The sequence below is a fragment of the Astatotilapia calliptera genome, chromosome 10 (assembly GCF_964374335.1).
Source record: "Astatotilapia calliptera chromosome 10, fAstCal68.1, whole genome shotgun sequence".
Taxonomy (NCBI): Eukaryota; Metazoa; Chordata; class Actinopteri; order Cichliformes; family Cichlidae; genus Astatotilapia; species Astatotilapia calliptera.
Genome location: NC_137431.1, coordinates 2,367,813 through 2,385,551, shown reverse-complemented (window position 1 = coordinate 2,385,551; position 17,739 = coordinate 2,367,813). Strand labels below are relative to the sequence as shown.

The 17,739-nt window shown below is 41.6% G+C and overlaps 1 protein-coding gene across 1 annotated transcript in view; it reads left to right on the top strand.

The window, feature by feature from the left end:
- The first annotated feature begins 863 nt into the window (after nt 1-863).
- The window catches only part of cxadr (CXADR Ig-like cell adhesion molecule), a 36,220-nt gene continuing 19,344 nt past the window's right edge, over nt 864-17,739 (top strand). The window contains exon 1 of the mRNA XM_026181672.2: nt 864-1,104. Within this exon, the coding sequence (XP_026037457.1) occupies nt 1,053-1,104 (52 nt within the window). The 5' untranslated portion in view covers nt 864-1,052. The remainder of the gene's footprint in view (nt 1,105-17,739) is intronic.

The window sequence follows — 17,739 nt, the reverse complement described above, 5'->3', positions numbered from 1 at the left end:
TATAGTGTGTCTTTTGCCTCCTCTCCTTCTTCTCTTCCCTTTCATCCCAAATTGGTCACGGCGGACGGCTGCCCCTGTTCAAAGGGAGTTTTTCCTCCCCACTTTCACCAAGTGCTTGCTCATCATGATCATCTGATTGTTGGTTTCAACATAAAGCACCTTGAGGCAACAGTTTACCTGATGCTATATAAATATAATCACGGTCATTCCAGCTGGATGGCAGGGAGTCAAGTTGTGGAATGTAGCTGAGAACTGTTACTCAAATGTTTTACAGTACAAAATGTGTCATCGTACTTCTGCTCTACTACATTTCCCGATCATTTATTAACAGCTTTAGTTGCTTACTTATTTTGCAGATTATTAAAGATTATATTCTACATAAAACTGCCCAGCTCAATATAAGTAATTAAAATAATTTTCAGCTGAACAATACAATCAAGAATTCACTGCCATCATCCTTACTTGAGTATGTCTTGAGGCTAAATTTCTTGTACTGTTACTTAAGTAGTCTTGTGATTTATTTATTTCGTTTATTTTTATTTTTAACTAAAGTAATGTTGTACGATTGTCAATTGTTGGACTCTGTATCCAATATTTTATATGTCAGTTCTCTTCCAGCACATCGTCTTGTGGTTTCACAAAATAAACTTCCGTGAAGAAAAGTTCCCTGATTGACTGAAGCGGAATCTTTAGAGAACCATTGAAGGAAAGGTCCGTGAGGGCCTCTGGCTGGGACACACACAGAGTAGTGCCGTTGTACCGTAAATCATTCTTCAAAGATCCAGCGGATAAGAAGACACGGGCAGGTTGAGCGAACCGTAGCATGGGCACCGGCAGGGGGCGTCGCTGGTCGTGGGATGGATAGGCCAAGCGGCGGTCACGTGACGCAGTGCGGCGCGCTTCGCTGTGCACCTGCACAGAGTGGAGGACAAGGAGGAGGCGGTGTGGAGTTTGGATGCTGTGTCGGGGCTGAGCTGCCGAGTCTCACTTCAAATTCAGCACAAGTTCTTCACCAAGTTTCACTGAACAAGCAGCGGAATAGTTGAGCAGGAATGGAGCTTTCAGCGGCCCGGTTGTGTGTCTCACTGTTGAGCCTCTTCGCAGGTAAGTTTGTCGACTGAGCTGAAGCTGAGCTACTTTGACTCTAATGAATATTTCTGTGAACCGGGCTCGGAGCGGTCAGACGTGTACAACAACGCTAGCCGTTGACGTGGACACCGAAACTCGTGTTTTTTCGACGAGTTGAAAGGCGCATGATTTTTAAAAGTCGTGTTTTTCAGTGGTTCGACTTGATGACGAAGCTGTAACTTTAGCGGTTAAACACAAAGCACTTCCCAACAGAGCTAGCTGTGACCCAAGGTCAGTTTAGTTGTGTTACAAGCAGAACAAACGAACTGCGAAAGCAGGTTTAAAGTGAAACAGTTAAGTAATCAAACTGAAGTAACTGTGAAAAACATGTCTGTTTTCTGACGAACAGCATTTCAGTCGTTTGTGGTCATATCTCATCTCAGTGACCAGTAAGAGACAGTGGTTTAGTTCACACTTTTAATCAGCCTTACCCAGTGGCTGTGTTTTGTACCTGAGCTGAATGCTCTTTAAAAAAATGTGCTGAACTGGGATTTTAAATGCTCCCGTTAACGAGCGGGGGGATTATTTTATATGAAAAAAAGGACATTTCCCCGGTGCCAAAAATCAGTGTATTTCCCTCCGTGCGTCCATTTCTTGTGGGTTATCGTCGCGTGGCTAACACAATAGCTTGATCCGCTTTTAAACCTGTGGCTGCAGGACTTCAAAGTGCTGCCCCCCCCCCCCCGTCTGCCATCTGCCCTTACCCCCCAGCCCCAAATCCGGTATCACGCCAACTTGAGCGCATGTTTGCTGCTGCTGTGACGGCTTCCTTCACGTCTGTATCATTTATTTATGGTTTTTAACGCCTCACTGCCAGGACTGCTTTGTTGGCCGTTTAGTCCTAGTGACCCTCAGCTCAAAGGGTTTATGTTGTTCTGTTGACAGTGTGTGTGAAACCTCTGATTAGTGTCAATGGTCAACAGTGGACTCCAGTTTTTCTTCACCTTGTTACATTTTAACCAGCTTGGGCTGTTTCCTCTTAAGGCTTTGTGCATTTGAAATAATGTATCTGGCTGTGCATGATTTCATTTCTAAAACATTTTGTGATGTTATTTGGGTTGCTAGTTGTTACCATCAAAACGAAACCAAATGATACACGAGAATTCATGAGAATTCATCTCATATCTGCATTAGAACGAGTTTCCGTGTTATTTAGGCTCATGGTGTGGGTATAGCTGTTTAGTGTGCTGGAATTTACACTGAAACTAACAAGTGGCTCCACCTACTCTAAACAATAATGTGAAACTTGAGTTCAATATGCTGTGGTACTTAGTGAAAACATTTCTGATCTTTTGATGGGAAGCCACAGAGTCTTGGTCAAGGCATTGCAATCCAGTTGGCTTGTTAGTGAGAGAATTAAATTGTAATAAAGCAATCCTTTATTTAGGATTTCCTAGTCTCTCTCTCCGTATAAAAGCTGTGAGAGTCACAGTGTAATATTAAGGTTTGCATAGTGTGCTGTTTAGCCTTTTGTCTCATCATTCAGTCTTGTGTCTACACCAGTTTGGCTCATTAACATCTTAATGGCACCATAGTCTCGTTATGGGGTCGCTGTTCCACTTCATCAGACAAGAACAGTATCCGGCGGGCTCAAAACATTCTTTGATTGGCTTAGAAATCCACCATAAATGTGCTCACCTCACTTTAATGGCAAAAATAACAAGTGGGGTCTTTCTGCTCCATTTTCTCTGTCCTATTTATATGTGGCTCTTCGTGAGCTATAAAGGGTTGACAAAAGTAATGCGTTTGTAATAGGAAGTCTAAGTCATTTAAATTGTACCATTTATCATCAGGGAATAAGAAGAATCCAAACTTTGGTATCAGATTTTATAATGGCATTAAATGTGGACATGTTTTTCTATTTTTCAAGGTGTATATGTGAGCTATATACACAATATGATCATAAATAAATCAGATAAATATTAGGGTTGTGGTAGTGCTCTTGAATGAAAAAGAATACATCTTTTCTAGATAAATTCTAGATAAATCTATGGGGAAAAGAAATCAGAGATCAAATAAATGAAAATGACACTTTGAACTTGGCTCAGATGATTGTAGGATTATACATATTATATAATGAGGAAACGGTCAGTATTTGGAACCAATACACATTTCCAGTAAAAATGATGGTGTCAAATTTGAATGTAATACTATTTAAATCATTTTAATGTTGTGTATTAACATAGCAGAGAACCTGTCATTTAAAACCAGGCTGGTGCTTATTACCTAAATGGTTGAATATATATGCTGTCATAAACTGGGATAGTAGCTGTGCTGTAATATTTGTTTATAGTGTTGTCAGCGTTTATACTCCCAAACATGATTATGTCATTGTTTCTTGGTCAACATCTCAGGGTCTGCCAATGAAACTGAATCTGGTACATTTGATAGTTGGATGCAAGAGTTCATATTAATTCATGTTTTCTACCTTCTAAACCAAAATTTAAAAAAACAAACAAAAAGTCAATGGCAATAAAAGTGATGGCGTCATAATGTCAGATTGACCAGTTTGTCTGTTCTGCTGTTGTTACGTCTGTTACCCTCCTTCGTTTTCTTTAATTCGCTGTTCTAGTACTTTCAGTTTTAACTTTAATTTAGCTGCTTGCTAACTGAAGTGTAATTTTATGGTCCTGCAAATTGTCCGTGTGCTTGCATGTTTCCGTTTGGATGGGATGTGCTCACACGGAGTCCTCCAAGGATTCGCTGGAAGCGTGTGATGTATGCATCTGCCAAATGCTGATTGGTTGAGAAGTGGGCCAGAATACGAAAAGGGAGTATTTGCTGGGAGTCGTGGGGGGAAAAATAAAAATCGAAGATCATTAAAATACAACATGGAGAGCACAGACAGTGGCTGCAGTGGACAGTTTTCATTGTTTTTAATACTCGCTTTCACTTTCAGCTTTTTGTTTTAACTTTGCTGTTCTCTGTGGCTGACTGACAGACCGACAACAGTACAAGCAAGAGTAACCACAGACCACTTAGACCACATACTTTCTACACTGCCTCCATCTGACAGCAGCGCTCTCTGCAGGGAAACACTCCATCACCTGGACTGCAAGCGGACAGCGAATGCACAAATCCTGCTGGACTGCTAGCTATGGCTGGGCCATATTATACTGTTCACGGTAATACCGGTACAATGTTAGGCAACGATAAGAAAATAAAACATCGCGATAGAATATGGGTAAATGCGCAGTGCCTTTGTTTTCATACACACATGGCCGAAAAAGCAACGGAGAATGAGAAGGGAGAAAGTGGATCGTTGAGTGAAACGGATGAAATAGAATTGGTTTGTAAAAATGGTGCAACTTCAGTGATGTGGAACTGGCTTGGTGTTTGTCCATCAGATACACAACAAAGCACTTTTTTTTTGTACAATATGCAAGCAGGCCATCGTTATTGCTGTATTTGTCGGACTAAGGTGCTCGTAAATCTGGGAGTAATCTGGGTCCTAAACGCCGTCTCCTTCAGGTCTCAAAGTCAAACGAACACTGCAGCATCACTGAGAGTTAAAAACTGTCTAAATTCTTTCATCTTTAATAAAACGATCAGCATTGCTGCTTTACCAGGTGAAACTATGAAGTTTAACATCCAGGCATCCATGAAAACAGAATTTATTACATTTAACGGAGTTAGAAGTTAGCAGGGAGTTAGCGGAAGTTAGCTCGCTAGTTTCGCTAGTTACCTAAGCATGATATAGCATGTTCTGACTGAGAGATTTCTGAAACAAATTCAAACGTACAGCTCTGCTGTCACTTCCAACATAAATGAAGACAGGAAACTAAACAGCAGTGACGTTTGTAGGGTTACTGAAGTTGGGCTAGCTGGTATATAATGATGTGCTACGTGATCGCTAGCGACACAGCTATGTTAGCATAACATAAACAGTGAAGCTGGAGGATGAACGCTAACACTTTTCCACTCGATAAAAGTTAACATGAAGGTTCCCGATGGTTAGAGACAAATGCAATCGCATGGCAGGATGCTGTAAACGGACCAAACTTCAGTCAGGAGAACAACTGAGATAATCCATCCACAAGCGAGGTTAGAAGAAGAATGAGTTGAATAAAGTTTGATTTATCTGACTGCTTTGTTTCACTTAATGTGTCTTATAATCTCGTGCACCTTATGGTCCGAAAAATACGTATTTGACTTTTCTATTTGGCACACTGCAGTTTAATGTAGCAAAGCACCTCTTTTTAACTTCAGTAGATATTATACATGGTTATGCTCAGGATATGTCAGCCCATTTCTACTGGAAATGCCTTTTGGTTAAACTTTCAGCGAGGAATTTGCATTTGCACTGTTAAATTTTTATATGGCTTTAATGCACATAAAAAAACAGCTGCTTGTTTAAGTGAAAATAAATGGATGTTTTTTTTTGTGCTTGTAAAGTTGTGGAGTTGTATTTTGTCGTGTCTCGCATCAATTATATACCAGTTATATCGTTATTGCAAATTTTCAAATGTATATCGTGATAAATATTTTTGGCCATATCGCCCTGCTCTACTGCTAGCATAACCAAATACTCTGATTTGTGGTGATGGCTTGTGCTTTTTGTTTACAAGCAGGATGCTTCGACTAGAGAGGCAGTTTATTAGTTACAGCACGATGTTAGATTCACTTTAGATGTTACTGCCGTTACAAGTGGCCTGACAGCAAGCCTGTTAATCATGTTTTAAGGCCTCCGTCATGCTGCATTGGCAGTCTGCAGGTGTTGCCCAGAGTTTTGCGCATCTACCGTTGTTGGTGTCGATATCTACTGCTCACTGTGGGCATTTTTTGTTTTTGTGAAACTTCTGGTAATGCAGGCTACTCTTTTCATGCTGTCAACGTTTCTGTCAGCACCGTCAGTCAGCTGTAACACAAATGTTTTGGACTTGTGTTCTCATTTTGAAACAGAAAAAATAGATTAATGTTTGGTTCCGAGAAAACTGAAGCCTAATTTAAGGTGATTTTGTTGGTTGTAAAGTCCTCAAACTGCTTGACAACGAGTTCAAAACGAAACTGAAGCCAATCGGCAGCGAGGGAAGCGTCTGTGCAGGTTGTCCAGAAATTTCTTGGCAATCACAGAGCACAGAATTATGCTGAGCTCGTGTGCAATGCTGAGAGCATAGCACCGAACTGAAGATGCAGTTTTTACATTCTGATCGCAACTTTGTCCACCAAACCTAGGCGATGTCGGTGACGAGCATGGGGAGTGATTCTAATTAAGATGTACAAGGTTGGCTTTTGTAGTTGGTGTTGGTACAAGCAAGTGCTTTAGACGTTTCTGCATAAAGTGACAGATACATGTTACCATGTCTCTGGTATCACCCACTGCTTTGTTTTCAGAATGAACCACATTAAAACAATTTAACTGGAAATGGTTAAAATTCCAGTTATTATGTTGATATATTGCCATATTCAAAAGTGACAAAACAACAACAGTGTGTGTCTCTAATTCCTGACACGCACAAGCTTAAATTGAATGTGTTCCCTGTAGCAAACAAATATTTTTTGCAGTGTGCACTACAAAGTAAGCAGCATTGGTTTGTTTGGCAGACGGCACTCCAGACGTTTTTCTGAAGTGTGTTTGTATTTTGGATTTATGCAGAAATCACCATTAATCTCTTAGTGTTGTCTGTGCCTGTTTCTGTCTGTTGGTGTAATGATAGGACTGAATGAATGTATGTTTGTATGTTCCCCATCTCCTCCAAGACGAATTTGTACATATTTAAAGTACGCATGGGTTTGCTACTGTGTATAATATAAGCACGTGTCCTACTGTGCTTCAGCCATGAGATCTTAAAATGATTTAATGCAAAGTGTTTGTAAAAATTAAGTACAAATGAGAAATACTCATGGGTAAATCACAGGATAAGATAACAATTATATTTGAAACGCTAAGTGTTGTGAGGCTCGGAGGTTTCATACTGAAGACACAGTTTGCATGCCGTTAGCACCCAGTGGAGCTCAAATCACATCTCTAAAATCACCATAAGCCTTTCATGTGTGTGAGGTTTTCCATTTACATCTCTGTGACAGATCAGACGAATAAGTCTGAGGAGGAATGATGTTATCAGTGTCCTGGAGTTTAGTTTGTGGCTGCCAGCTGTTTCTCGGGGTCTTGTGTGTTTATCCTGTTCCTGCAGCACCAGGTAACAGCGTGCTCCATCCATAAGCCGTGTGAGTTGGACACATTTGGACATACAGCAGAACAGCAATACCTTCATTATTTATTTAGAATAAATGAAGTCATGGATTGAACAGGAGCTGATGCTGTGTACTGTACTTTAGACAGGTGCGCTAGCACATACTAAGTCTTGGTGCATAAACTACAGTTTAATACTCTTAATTCTCATGACTGAAGGAAGGAAAAGAAGGAAAACAGTATTTAGAAAATAAATAAAAATAAACGATGGCGCTCAGGGAGATTGGCTCACTGATTGGCTGGTTGCAGTTGGAAATAAGCCATTAGTGTCAATGCTGCAGAGAAGAAAATAGCTTGTTTCTTAGCTCATCAGGGAAACAGTTTTTGTCATAGGTGAAAACAGTGTCCTTAGCTCTCTCTGACAATGGTCATTTATTTGCTTTGGTTACATAACCTGTTGATTTGGATTTGGCAGTCTACACTCTGCATGTCTCGCACAGTCCGAGTAGTCATTCTTCCAGGAAAGGTATTAGAAGCCTTCCCTGGTACTCTCTCAACCCCCTCCACTCCTCGCTTGACCCAGACAAAAGTGGCTTTACTCTTGTTTGGGTCAAGAGTGAGGCCACTGCCATAAAACAGAATAAAGCACAAAGCAACCTTGTAAAAATGTGAGCGGGACGGGCACAGAAGGGAGTTACCTGATAAGCCTATAACCAAAGGCCGAGACAAGAGCCTGGTTGCTTGGTTACCTTTTGAAAACAGACACTGTGTGTGTGTGTGTGTGTGTGTGTGTGTGTGTGTGCGCCTAAATCCAGCCTCCCTCTTCTGTATATGGATCCTCTTTTATAGCAGATCGAAACTCCTATTTCAGATTCATCTAAATGTCTTGAAACGTTCACTGTTATTAGGATAATATCTGTTGTCACTTTTACGTAAAGCTATGACAGTGGCAGCACAACCTGATCCATTATCAGCTCACACAGACAGCAATGACTGGAGGTCAACCTCGTCGTGACCCGTCAGTCTAACGCCACTCCCTGCCTCCCATTGGCTGAAACGTGTTGCAGTCGCCGTTTTTCTATTCAGCCGAGTGCCTTCCCCACCCAAAGCCCCTTGTCCTTGGAAATGAAGCAGGGGCACGTAGAATCGGATTACACTCCAGGGACACTGGTGTGTCCTCCACAATCTCACGATGGGGATGGCCGCGCATGAATATTCACAGCCCACACGTTAATATTTTAGCATGCCAGCCCTGTGCAGGCTCCCGCTCACCTACGTAGAAGTGTGAAATACTGAGCCCACCTTTACCTCGCCACATTACCTCTCTTCTAGCTTCCATTTCGTATCTGAATTATTAAATGAACAAATTATTGCCGGCTAGAGAATAAATGAAAATGATTAATAGTGGTGCCTGTTTGAGAGTCCTGTTAATGGGTGTGAGAGCACTTTGTATTCAGAGCTCATTGCTTTTTCACAGGGTTGAGAGTGAAGCTGCGTTCTGGGGCTGCTGCCAAAGCATTCTTGTAGGAAGATATATTGGCAAGGTTTATCTTGAACCCTTGGTCATAAAGTCAGTATTACACTGACGGATCATCGTCATCTTGTGTAGCCTCTGTCCAGCTTCTATAACACTTTGGCGTGTCAGTGTTGACATGGCATCATCAGCTGCATTACTTCAGTTCTATTATTCATTGTCCAATAATTGATTTGCTGGACTATGTTGTTCAGCTAATTCATTTGAAAAGCTGAGGGTGAATGTTTAATATTTTTGCTCAGTAAATTGTAACGTTGCGTACCCTGTAAGCTCTTAGAAAAAAACTGCAATGAATTGTATACATGTTATAAATAAAGAATAGGGGTTTGAAGGCTAAGGATGATAGGAGAGAGGGCAAGTAATCGAATGATCCAAGCTTGGCTAAACCTGAATACTTCAAATGTCAGCGCTAATTAGCTCCATGAGATGAGATGAGCATGTGGATGCTGACGTTTGTCTCAGACTTATAACATTAGCAAATGTTTTAGTGCAGTTTCTTTGTCTTATGTGGGATGCTCTCATTTTTACAGCAAGTTAGCTGGAACTATGAATCACCATCAATTCATGGCACTAACTATAGCAAAGTAAAATGTCCAAGATAAAGACAATGTTGGACAATACCTCCCACCCACTCCATGACATGCTGGCCAATCACAGGAGCACGCTCAGTGAGAGACTGAGATTACCCATAATGCTCCACTGAACGACACAGGAAGTCATTCCTGCCCGTGGCCACCTCCCTGTACAACTCCTCCATCTAACACACTGTAAACACTGGAATAGTTACAGCCTTTTTGCACACGCTCGTTTCTACTCAGTAATGTTGCTGTCGACATTCTTGATCATTATTTATAATCACTTCTGTCAATCTTTGATATTTATTAGGAATTATTATTAAATCTGTAACATATTGTATTGAATAGTCTAGTCCAGGGGTCCCTGAGGGCCGGTGTCCTGCAGGTTTTAGATCTCACCCTGGGTCAACACACCTGAATCACATGATTAGTTCATTACCAGGCCTCTGGAGAACTTCAAGGCATGTTGAGGAGGTCATTTATCCATTTAAATCAGCTGTGTTGGATCAAGGACACGTCTAAAACCTGCAGGACACCGGCCCTCGTGGGCTGGGATTGGGGACCCCTGGTCTAGTCTGTTACTGTACTGGAGCAACTGTAACCCACATAATGTCCTTAGGGATTAATAAAGTATGCTGATTCTGAAATTGGTCTTCTTTAATCATTTAGTGCGAGTGCATCTCTTAGAAGAAAAATATAAATAAAAATTGGGCCAAAATTAAATCAGCAGGGCAGTGGTTTCACTTTTACACCGTGTATATATTTCTGTTCATTAAAACTTCTTTGGAGTAAAATGATATCTTTATTCATCTGGCCTAAGTGCATTTCCTGAGTAGTTAAATTTCCACGTCCTGTCATGATCCCTGGAGTCTTTAGAAAGTCTTTTGGCTCGTTGCACCGTTTGAAATATCATTGTCTGCCCTTTGTGTCTACCTGTTGTCAGCACACAGCCTCTTGCTGTCCATGTAACCTGTTAGTTAAAACAAGGTCACAGTAGTGCCGATACTCTCCGCTCCGAGTCCATCGGTCATCATCGCCGTGTCGCACCGTTAGGGGGATAACCCTTAAAGCACATTTATGACTTTGCTGCTCAATGCCCAGCTTTGTGGTGCAAACAAGGCCCGGTGCTCCTAATGAGGAATAATGGGCTCTGTGACAAAAAAGATGTTCGCTGAGACGATAATAAGGGTTTTCATGTGCCTCGTATCTCAAATGAACACGTCCAGAATAAAATTTTTCTGTAGATAAATTGCACCGAAGCAAAGACGCTACAGCGCAGCAAGCAGTGAAGGAGACTTGAAGGATTTCTGTATAATCATTTCTAGGGAAGGGGGGGGCAAATCTTATATAAACAAATGCAATTTGTTTATATCATAACTAGTGTAGCATTTAAATACAAATAACTAATAAATCAAGCATGAAGAGTTACCCGCTGTTAAATAAAGAGTTTTTAAGTTGTTTCTAATTTTCTATTGAATTTCATGCATCTTTTGCTTTATTGTTCCAAAAGAATGGAATTGCCTGTAGAGACCATCCACGACCGAAAGCACTAGTCCTATTTTTCTCCCCACATTACAGGTTCATATCCTTTTTGTTTTTGCATAACACTTTGAGCTAGACGTCTCATTGAGGGTACACAGTGTGGCAGACAGACCCCCAGGGTGCTGCAGGTAGTGGTGTGCAGCTTGTTCTAGCTTGCTTGCTAGGTAGATGTCAGCTCGACTCTACGTGTGCTTGAACCTCTGACAGATTCTGTGTGCGGTGGTAAAATAACAGGCCTATTGTGGTGTACTACTATATATTAAAAAAGTCTCCTTATCTTGTAAAGCAGACTTGGAAATTCACTACGGCGATACATTTTCCTCCTCAGCTGTGGTTTACAGTAGATGTATCATTTCCGAGATTAACATTGTGTATTGTTTTGTGTATGTCACATTATTATCAGCTAATGTGCAGGCATTGTCTTACACAGAGCTGGGTTGTGGGGCGATGATTATATTTTGTCCTCCAGCAGCGTTGCCCTCCCCCTCTTCTCCTCTAAGAACATTAGAGTTAATTGTGTGTCTAATCTTGAAAAATATTATGGCTCAGGAAAAAAGCTCCATAAGCAGAAGGTGGGGTGATTTTTGAGAGGTGGGAGAGGGGGTGAAGCAGCTGTTGAAGGAGCCATTTTTAGCACCTCGTCTCATTGAAAAACATTACGCATTGCCAGCTGCAGGTACGGTGAAAAAGGCAAATAAGTGGTGTCTGGAGAGAGAGCCTCTTTCTTCATTCGCTCCCACTTTTTTTTGCTCCCTGTGGTGCTGATTTCCAAGTGTGTCTTTGTCTGGCATTTAATCATCTTGTCAAATTATATACTTATGCTAATAACTCCAGTCCATGGAAAAAATTGATTTGTAATAAAAGCAAATGCGTGTTATCCTGATCGAAGCAGTTGTTACAGTGCTGCGATGGCTTGTATTTGACATTTGTGAATAATATTGAAGCAGTCGTGTGGTGAAATTTTATGACAAAGTCCCAATCTTGTTACGAGCGTTAAAGGAGAATTGATACAAAGAGGCACAGAATTAGATCCAGGAAATAAATCCAATTTGTTGTGACATTCGTTGCCTCATTATCGAGCTGGTGCTAAACCGAAGCCAAAGACTGTAATGAAAAATGTCAGAATCTCTAAAGAGGCCAAGTATTAAATGTAGCTTTAAATATCAGGACGCTGTGTTTTATGGCATCAAATGAACGTCACCCCTTCAGACCCAGCTGAGATTATATCTCTCGGCTGGCCTGGGAACGCCTTGTTGTTCCCCCGGACGAGCTGGAGGAGGAGCTGGAGGAGGAGCTGGAGGAGGAGCTGGGCTTCTCTGCTTAGGCTGCTGCCCCCGTGACCCAGCCCTGGATAAGCGGAAGAAGATGGATGGATGTAATGTTTGGGTCGAAGAGATAATTAATATTAGATCAGACTAATCGAGTTCATCTTTGGATAAGGATCAGATAATGATAATGCAGTTTGATCTTCCCATGTAGGTGTGATTGACCTTTTCTTTATCTCGAGGGGCATTGTGTTATATAAAGGAAAAGAGGGCTGGTTTCAACTGGTGTGTTTCTGTTACGGTAGGGAAGTTGTGAATGTTGTGATTGTTTTATGAATTCAACAGGTCTTCATCGCATTTAAATAGGGATGGGTATCGAAAACCGGTTCTTGTTGAGAACCGGTTCCCACTGTTTCAATTCCTTGGAATCGTTTGCCACTTTTATAAACGATTCCCTTATCGATTCCAGTCGCCCCGAATGACGTCATCACGTTGAGTAGCGTCTTTTACCCAGTAGGAAACACGGCGCCTGAGCGGCACAAACGCTCAAAAGTTTGGTTACACTTTATGAGAAAGGATGACAACAGGGCAACGTGCAATACTTGCAAAGTAGAGATTTCATCAAAGGGAGGAAACACTACGAACATGCAAAAGCATTTGCTCAAAAAACACGCGATTGCGTTCAACGAATGTCGTGTTTTTGATCCGCTCCGGACTAGCGAAGCTCAACCCAGCAGCAGCGGTAGCGTTTCCACGTCCTCTCCCGTTAATACTGCAGGTAACTAATCAATTAGCATTGCACATTATGTTAGCGTGATTTACCTTATTACAAAACCTGCTATTACTGTGCGTTGCGTTTAGATAACCATGATGAGACAGACAGAGTCTGGCTCAGATGCTGGCAGTTCTCGCTGCAGTCTACCGGTAGCGTCTCCTTTCAGGCCAGGATAGACGAATGTCACCGAGCAGTGTCTAAGTTTGTGGTCAAAGGCTTGCACCCATTTGCCACAGCAGATGCCCCTGATTTCACTTTGGTAAGTGAATGTGTTTAATTGTAGGCAGGGACATTACTGGATATTCTTGTGTAATTGCTACAGAATAATTTATGTTAAACTTTGTTATTGCTACAGAAGAATATTTATTTTATTATTTTACATTTACAATTTTTTTTCCTGGGGACCCTGTGACACCCCATTGAAGAGCCGTAGGCTGTGGATCTCTTAAGATCTCACTGTTGGGTTTGTAAGGCCATGTTACTCCTAAATTTCTATCTTGTTCAAAGAGAAGATATAAAACACAGTTCTAAGCTAATCGACCTTAGTGTTCTCCTTTTTTAAAAAAAAGAATCGATAAGAGAATCGATAAGGAATCGAATCGTTAAACAGAATCGAAAATGGAATTGGAATCGTTAAAATCTTATCAATACCCATCCCTACATTTAAATGACATTCATTTGCTTGCTATGGTTTTATAACCAGGTGTCCAGAACGAGTGTGGCTGTCTGCCATCTCCTCTCTCTCCCAGTAATATTCATTAAAACTGTCTGCTCAACCTCTTCTTCCTCTCAAGTCATTACTTCTGGCTCTTTGTTGGATGTACAGGTATGATGACCAGGACATCTGTTACAGTTGGAATAGAAAAGGCTAAGTGTCCGAACCACAGCAAGGTCAGCGAGCCACAACAGACATTTAATTCCTGCGTTGCATCTTACCGCCATGCCAGGAAATCGACAGCTTGCCCAGCTGCCCTCTGGAGAGATGAGACTGAACTGACATTGGCTCTGTGACTGGCTGGTTTATGATGGTCAGAACTCACATTACTGCACAACCTTAATTAAATGCTGCTGTTTTAATAAGCAGTCACAAAGGGGCAGCCCGGCTGCAGTTGTTGCTGGTAAGTTCCTGAGAAACCAGCTGTTAAGTGTCTTAATGGAGCCCATGTATAATTCATAGGCACATGCAGAGGTGCGTAGCTGGCTGGCCTGCTATGAGTGGCTGATAATTGCAAGAAGAAAAGACCCATCACCAAATCTCCAGTCACACCGGCACACACGGCACCCAGCTCCTTTAAAAAGTGGCAGGGGAGCATCACCTCCACATTTATTTCATTTGAGACAAGATTTATAAATGACAGCTGAAGCTATAACACAACTCAGCAGCTAGACCTGTAGATTAATGACCTGTGAACACATAAAATAGATCCTCTGTCTGCCTTCAATGTCACCCAACATTTTGTCAACTAATACAGCCTTTAGACAGCAGTCCTATGGTGTTCAGCCCACGTTGGTTCCTTACAGCTCTGAAGCTGTGGGACATCGATCCAGCAAGGAAAACTCATACTTGTGTTAGGTGTGTTTCCTTATACATCGCTGCCCAGCTGGGCCTCCCAGATGGATGTGTCTGAACTGTAGAGCTTTGCTTGTACCAGAAAACTTCTACAGTTTGCTAGTTTAAACTTTTCCACACCAAGGTAGGTAAACAGTTGTGTAGGTTGTTCTTCACTGACATAATCTACTGTAGCTGTAAGCCTGTTCGAGATGCCCTTATAAGCAGTGTTTGGCTGCAAGTACAGTCTACTCAGGGTTCAGACCTCTTTAGATGTCATCAGGAGCCATCGGGGAGTTTGCTTCTGAGGCAGGTTTCAGGCGGAAACACTCTGCTGCACTCACTGCACACTGAGCTGACCTTGACAAATCTTCTGCAGGTGGAAGCTTGTTTGTAGCATTTTTTCCCTTTTTCCACACAAGTCAGAGGCATGGAAACAGTTACAACTTGGAAATCAAAACAAAAACTTTGAGATGCTGTACTCCTTAGTTTCTTATCAACAACTGACCTTTTAAAATAAGACAACTAGTAAATCATCCATGCAAGAGAAAAATGAAGATATGGTGGAAAATATACCTGAGTATATGTGTGGGACACACTGCACTTGGTTAGCAATCGCTGCAAATGGAAATCAGGAATGTGCAACAAAATTCCATTCATGTTTTTAAAGCGGGTGATGGAAAGTTAAGAAACAACCACAGTGGCCTGTGGGCTGTCGGCACATGGTTTGGCGTGTTTAATGACTTGTTTATTAAAAATAGCGCTGTAAAGAAACATATCTGAGGGGTGCACTGTGGAGCGCGTTCGACAAAGCCAGGCTTTCTTTGCATCAGCTGGCTTATCAAAAGCTAAACTCCAGCCAGAGATGAGTGGTTGTTATCAACTTTCAGTGTTAGCCCAGGCTTTCTGCTTCCAGCTCAGATAAAAGGAACATCTACTTCTGCACAAAATAAACAGATTGAGACAGACAAGACTCGCTCATGAAGAATATAAAACATTCTTGCAAAAATCTCCCCGGGGTAAAAGATGCTAACGCATTCCTCTCATTTTATATTATACCACTGAGTTGCTTTATTTTGGACAAATGACAGTAAATGTTCCTTCCTTGTTTAAAAAAAACAGTTATCAAGGAAAATGCAGCTGTTCCCAAATCAAAATGAAGTGAATTCCTGAGGATTCCAGCTTTGAGTCAGTTGTCTTCTCTTTTTAAAGCCCTCTGGGTGGAGAATATTACAGTAAATTAGAAGCAGAAATACAGCATTTGTTACAAATAACGTATGTTAATTTATTTGTTGCTTTTTCATTGTAATCTTGCAGAGATAAGAGAGGTGTGTGCAGTCTCTGCTTCATGCTGTGAAGTCCAGTTTAATGTGGGCTCAACAAATATCGATAGAAAATGTGCCTGATGTTTTCTAAAGAAGTTTCTATTTATTTTATTTCTAATTAGCTGCCAAATTACATAACTGCAGCTCGTAGCGTTCCTCCTGGAACATTAGATGTGCTCAAATCTGAGCTCTGCTTCTTTGAATGGGTTTATCTCGACTGTCCAGACTCTCTGCTTCTCTTTGAGTTTGACGGGGTTATCTCACGCCTGCGTAAAGAACTCAACATGGAGAGTAAATGTCTTCATGCTATGTCATAACAACATTTGTAGGCTTTCCTCTTTTGTACTGGATCGCTGAACTAGTGCTGTGAGTTATTTTTAACATTCCCAGTTGTGTCCTGTCACTTAACGATGTATGTCAACAGGAGCGGTCGTTTGGAGCTCTCTCCTCATGTCGAGGCTGAGAGTGTGAGCTCTGGGCATGAATAAACCCAGCAGTCGTGGTTAAGCTGTAACAACTGACAGTGTTTGCCTGCAGCTTCCTACAGGGCCCACCACTCAGGTGCCTCGACTACACCTGCCTTCAAAACCTCACACTGAAGAAGACACTACAGCATTGAAGTATCAGGTCTGTTTTTATTTCCTGCGCTGAGCAAAAACTGAGAAAAGAAGGAGGATTATCTGTCTTATCTTTTAACAGCAGCCTTATCTGGATGTCCTGCAGCGCAGTTTCCCCCACACAGAGGACAGGAAGGGACTGTCTGTGTTGTTACACTTTCACAAAGACCTCATTCTGCCTGGTCAGGGCTGCTTTGGACAGGATGAGAGGGTTTAGTCAGAAGGGAAGTTAAAACTGCATTTGAAAAGGAATTGATGTTTTAGCAGTTATTACAAAGTACCTTTTTTCATGTGCTTTTTGCGCCGGAGTCCTCGGGCAACTTTCAACACCAATCAAATATGCTTTGAATAGATTGCACTGCAGTTGGCCCCGTTGCCTGTTAACAGCCCAGTGTGGGCTGGATATGCAACACATTTGAAACTGTGTACTTGTTCAGTGTCCAGAAGACCACCATCGTGTAATGTCCTTCAGGCAGGAGACCTAATTTTAGACCAGAACCTGGAGGAAATGGCATGAGCGTACCCAATGACAGCCTCCAGAAACAGCCATACGTTTCTCTGCGCTGCACTGAAAATAACTCGATACTTTAATCTAACATAGCAGAGGACAAATGTGATGCAATCAAAATGTCAGCTGAAATTCTGGTCTTTTACATCGCTGGTATATCAGCTTTCTGAGGAGACTGTGGTCAGATTTAAAGTTTTAAAACATGCTGCACTCCTCCTTGGATGAACAAGGGAGGAATCCAGGAATTCATTTGAAGTCATTTCTGTTTGAATTCTTGTTGTTTTTTAGCCGTTTCTGCACCGTCTGCAGTCTGGACCGACACCTTAATCCTTTTAATGGTTTAGGAGTGCACCGTAGGAGTCTTTAAGTCTCAGTAGGTCTTTACTTAACATACATGTTGTTTATGTGTGGCTGATTTATCCAAGCAGCTTTAAGTTGAGCAAAAACGGCATCTCTGCATTGAAGCCGGTACGGTGGGAATTGTTCTCAGAAGAATGAGGAAATATTTCAAGTCAGACTGAAGTTCTTCTTACTCTTTGTTATTACTCCCACTGAGCATGTTACAGTCATCCACCTCACCTCAGACTGAGCGATGAAACTGCTGATCTCTGAATTTTCCCACCTGGAGTTTTTTGGTGGAATTCCATCACTAATGATTGTGAAAGCAGGCTGGTTGTAATCCCTAATTTAGCTCAGTGTTTCAGGAGAAATGTTCTAGCGCGATGTTCACGCTCTGTTGCTTTAAGCTGACTTCTTGAGTGTTCACCTCTCTCACATAATGAATCACA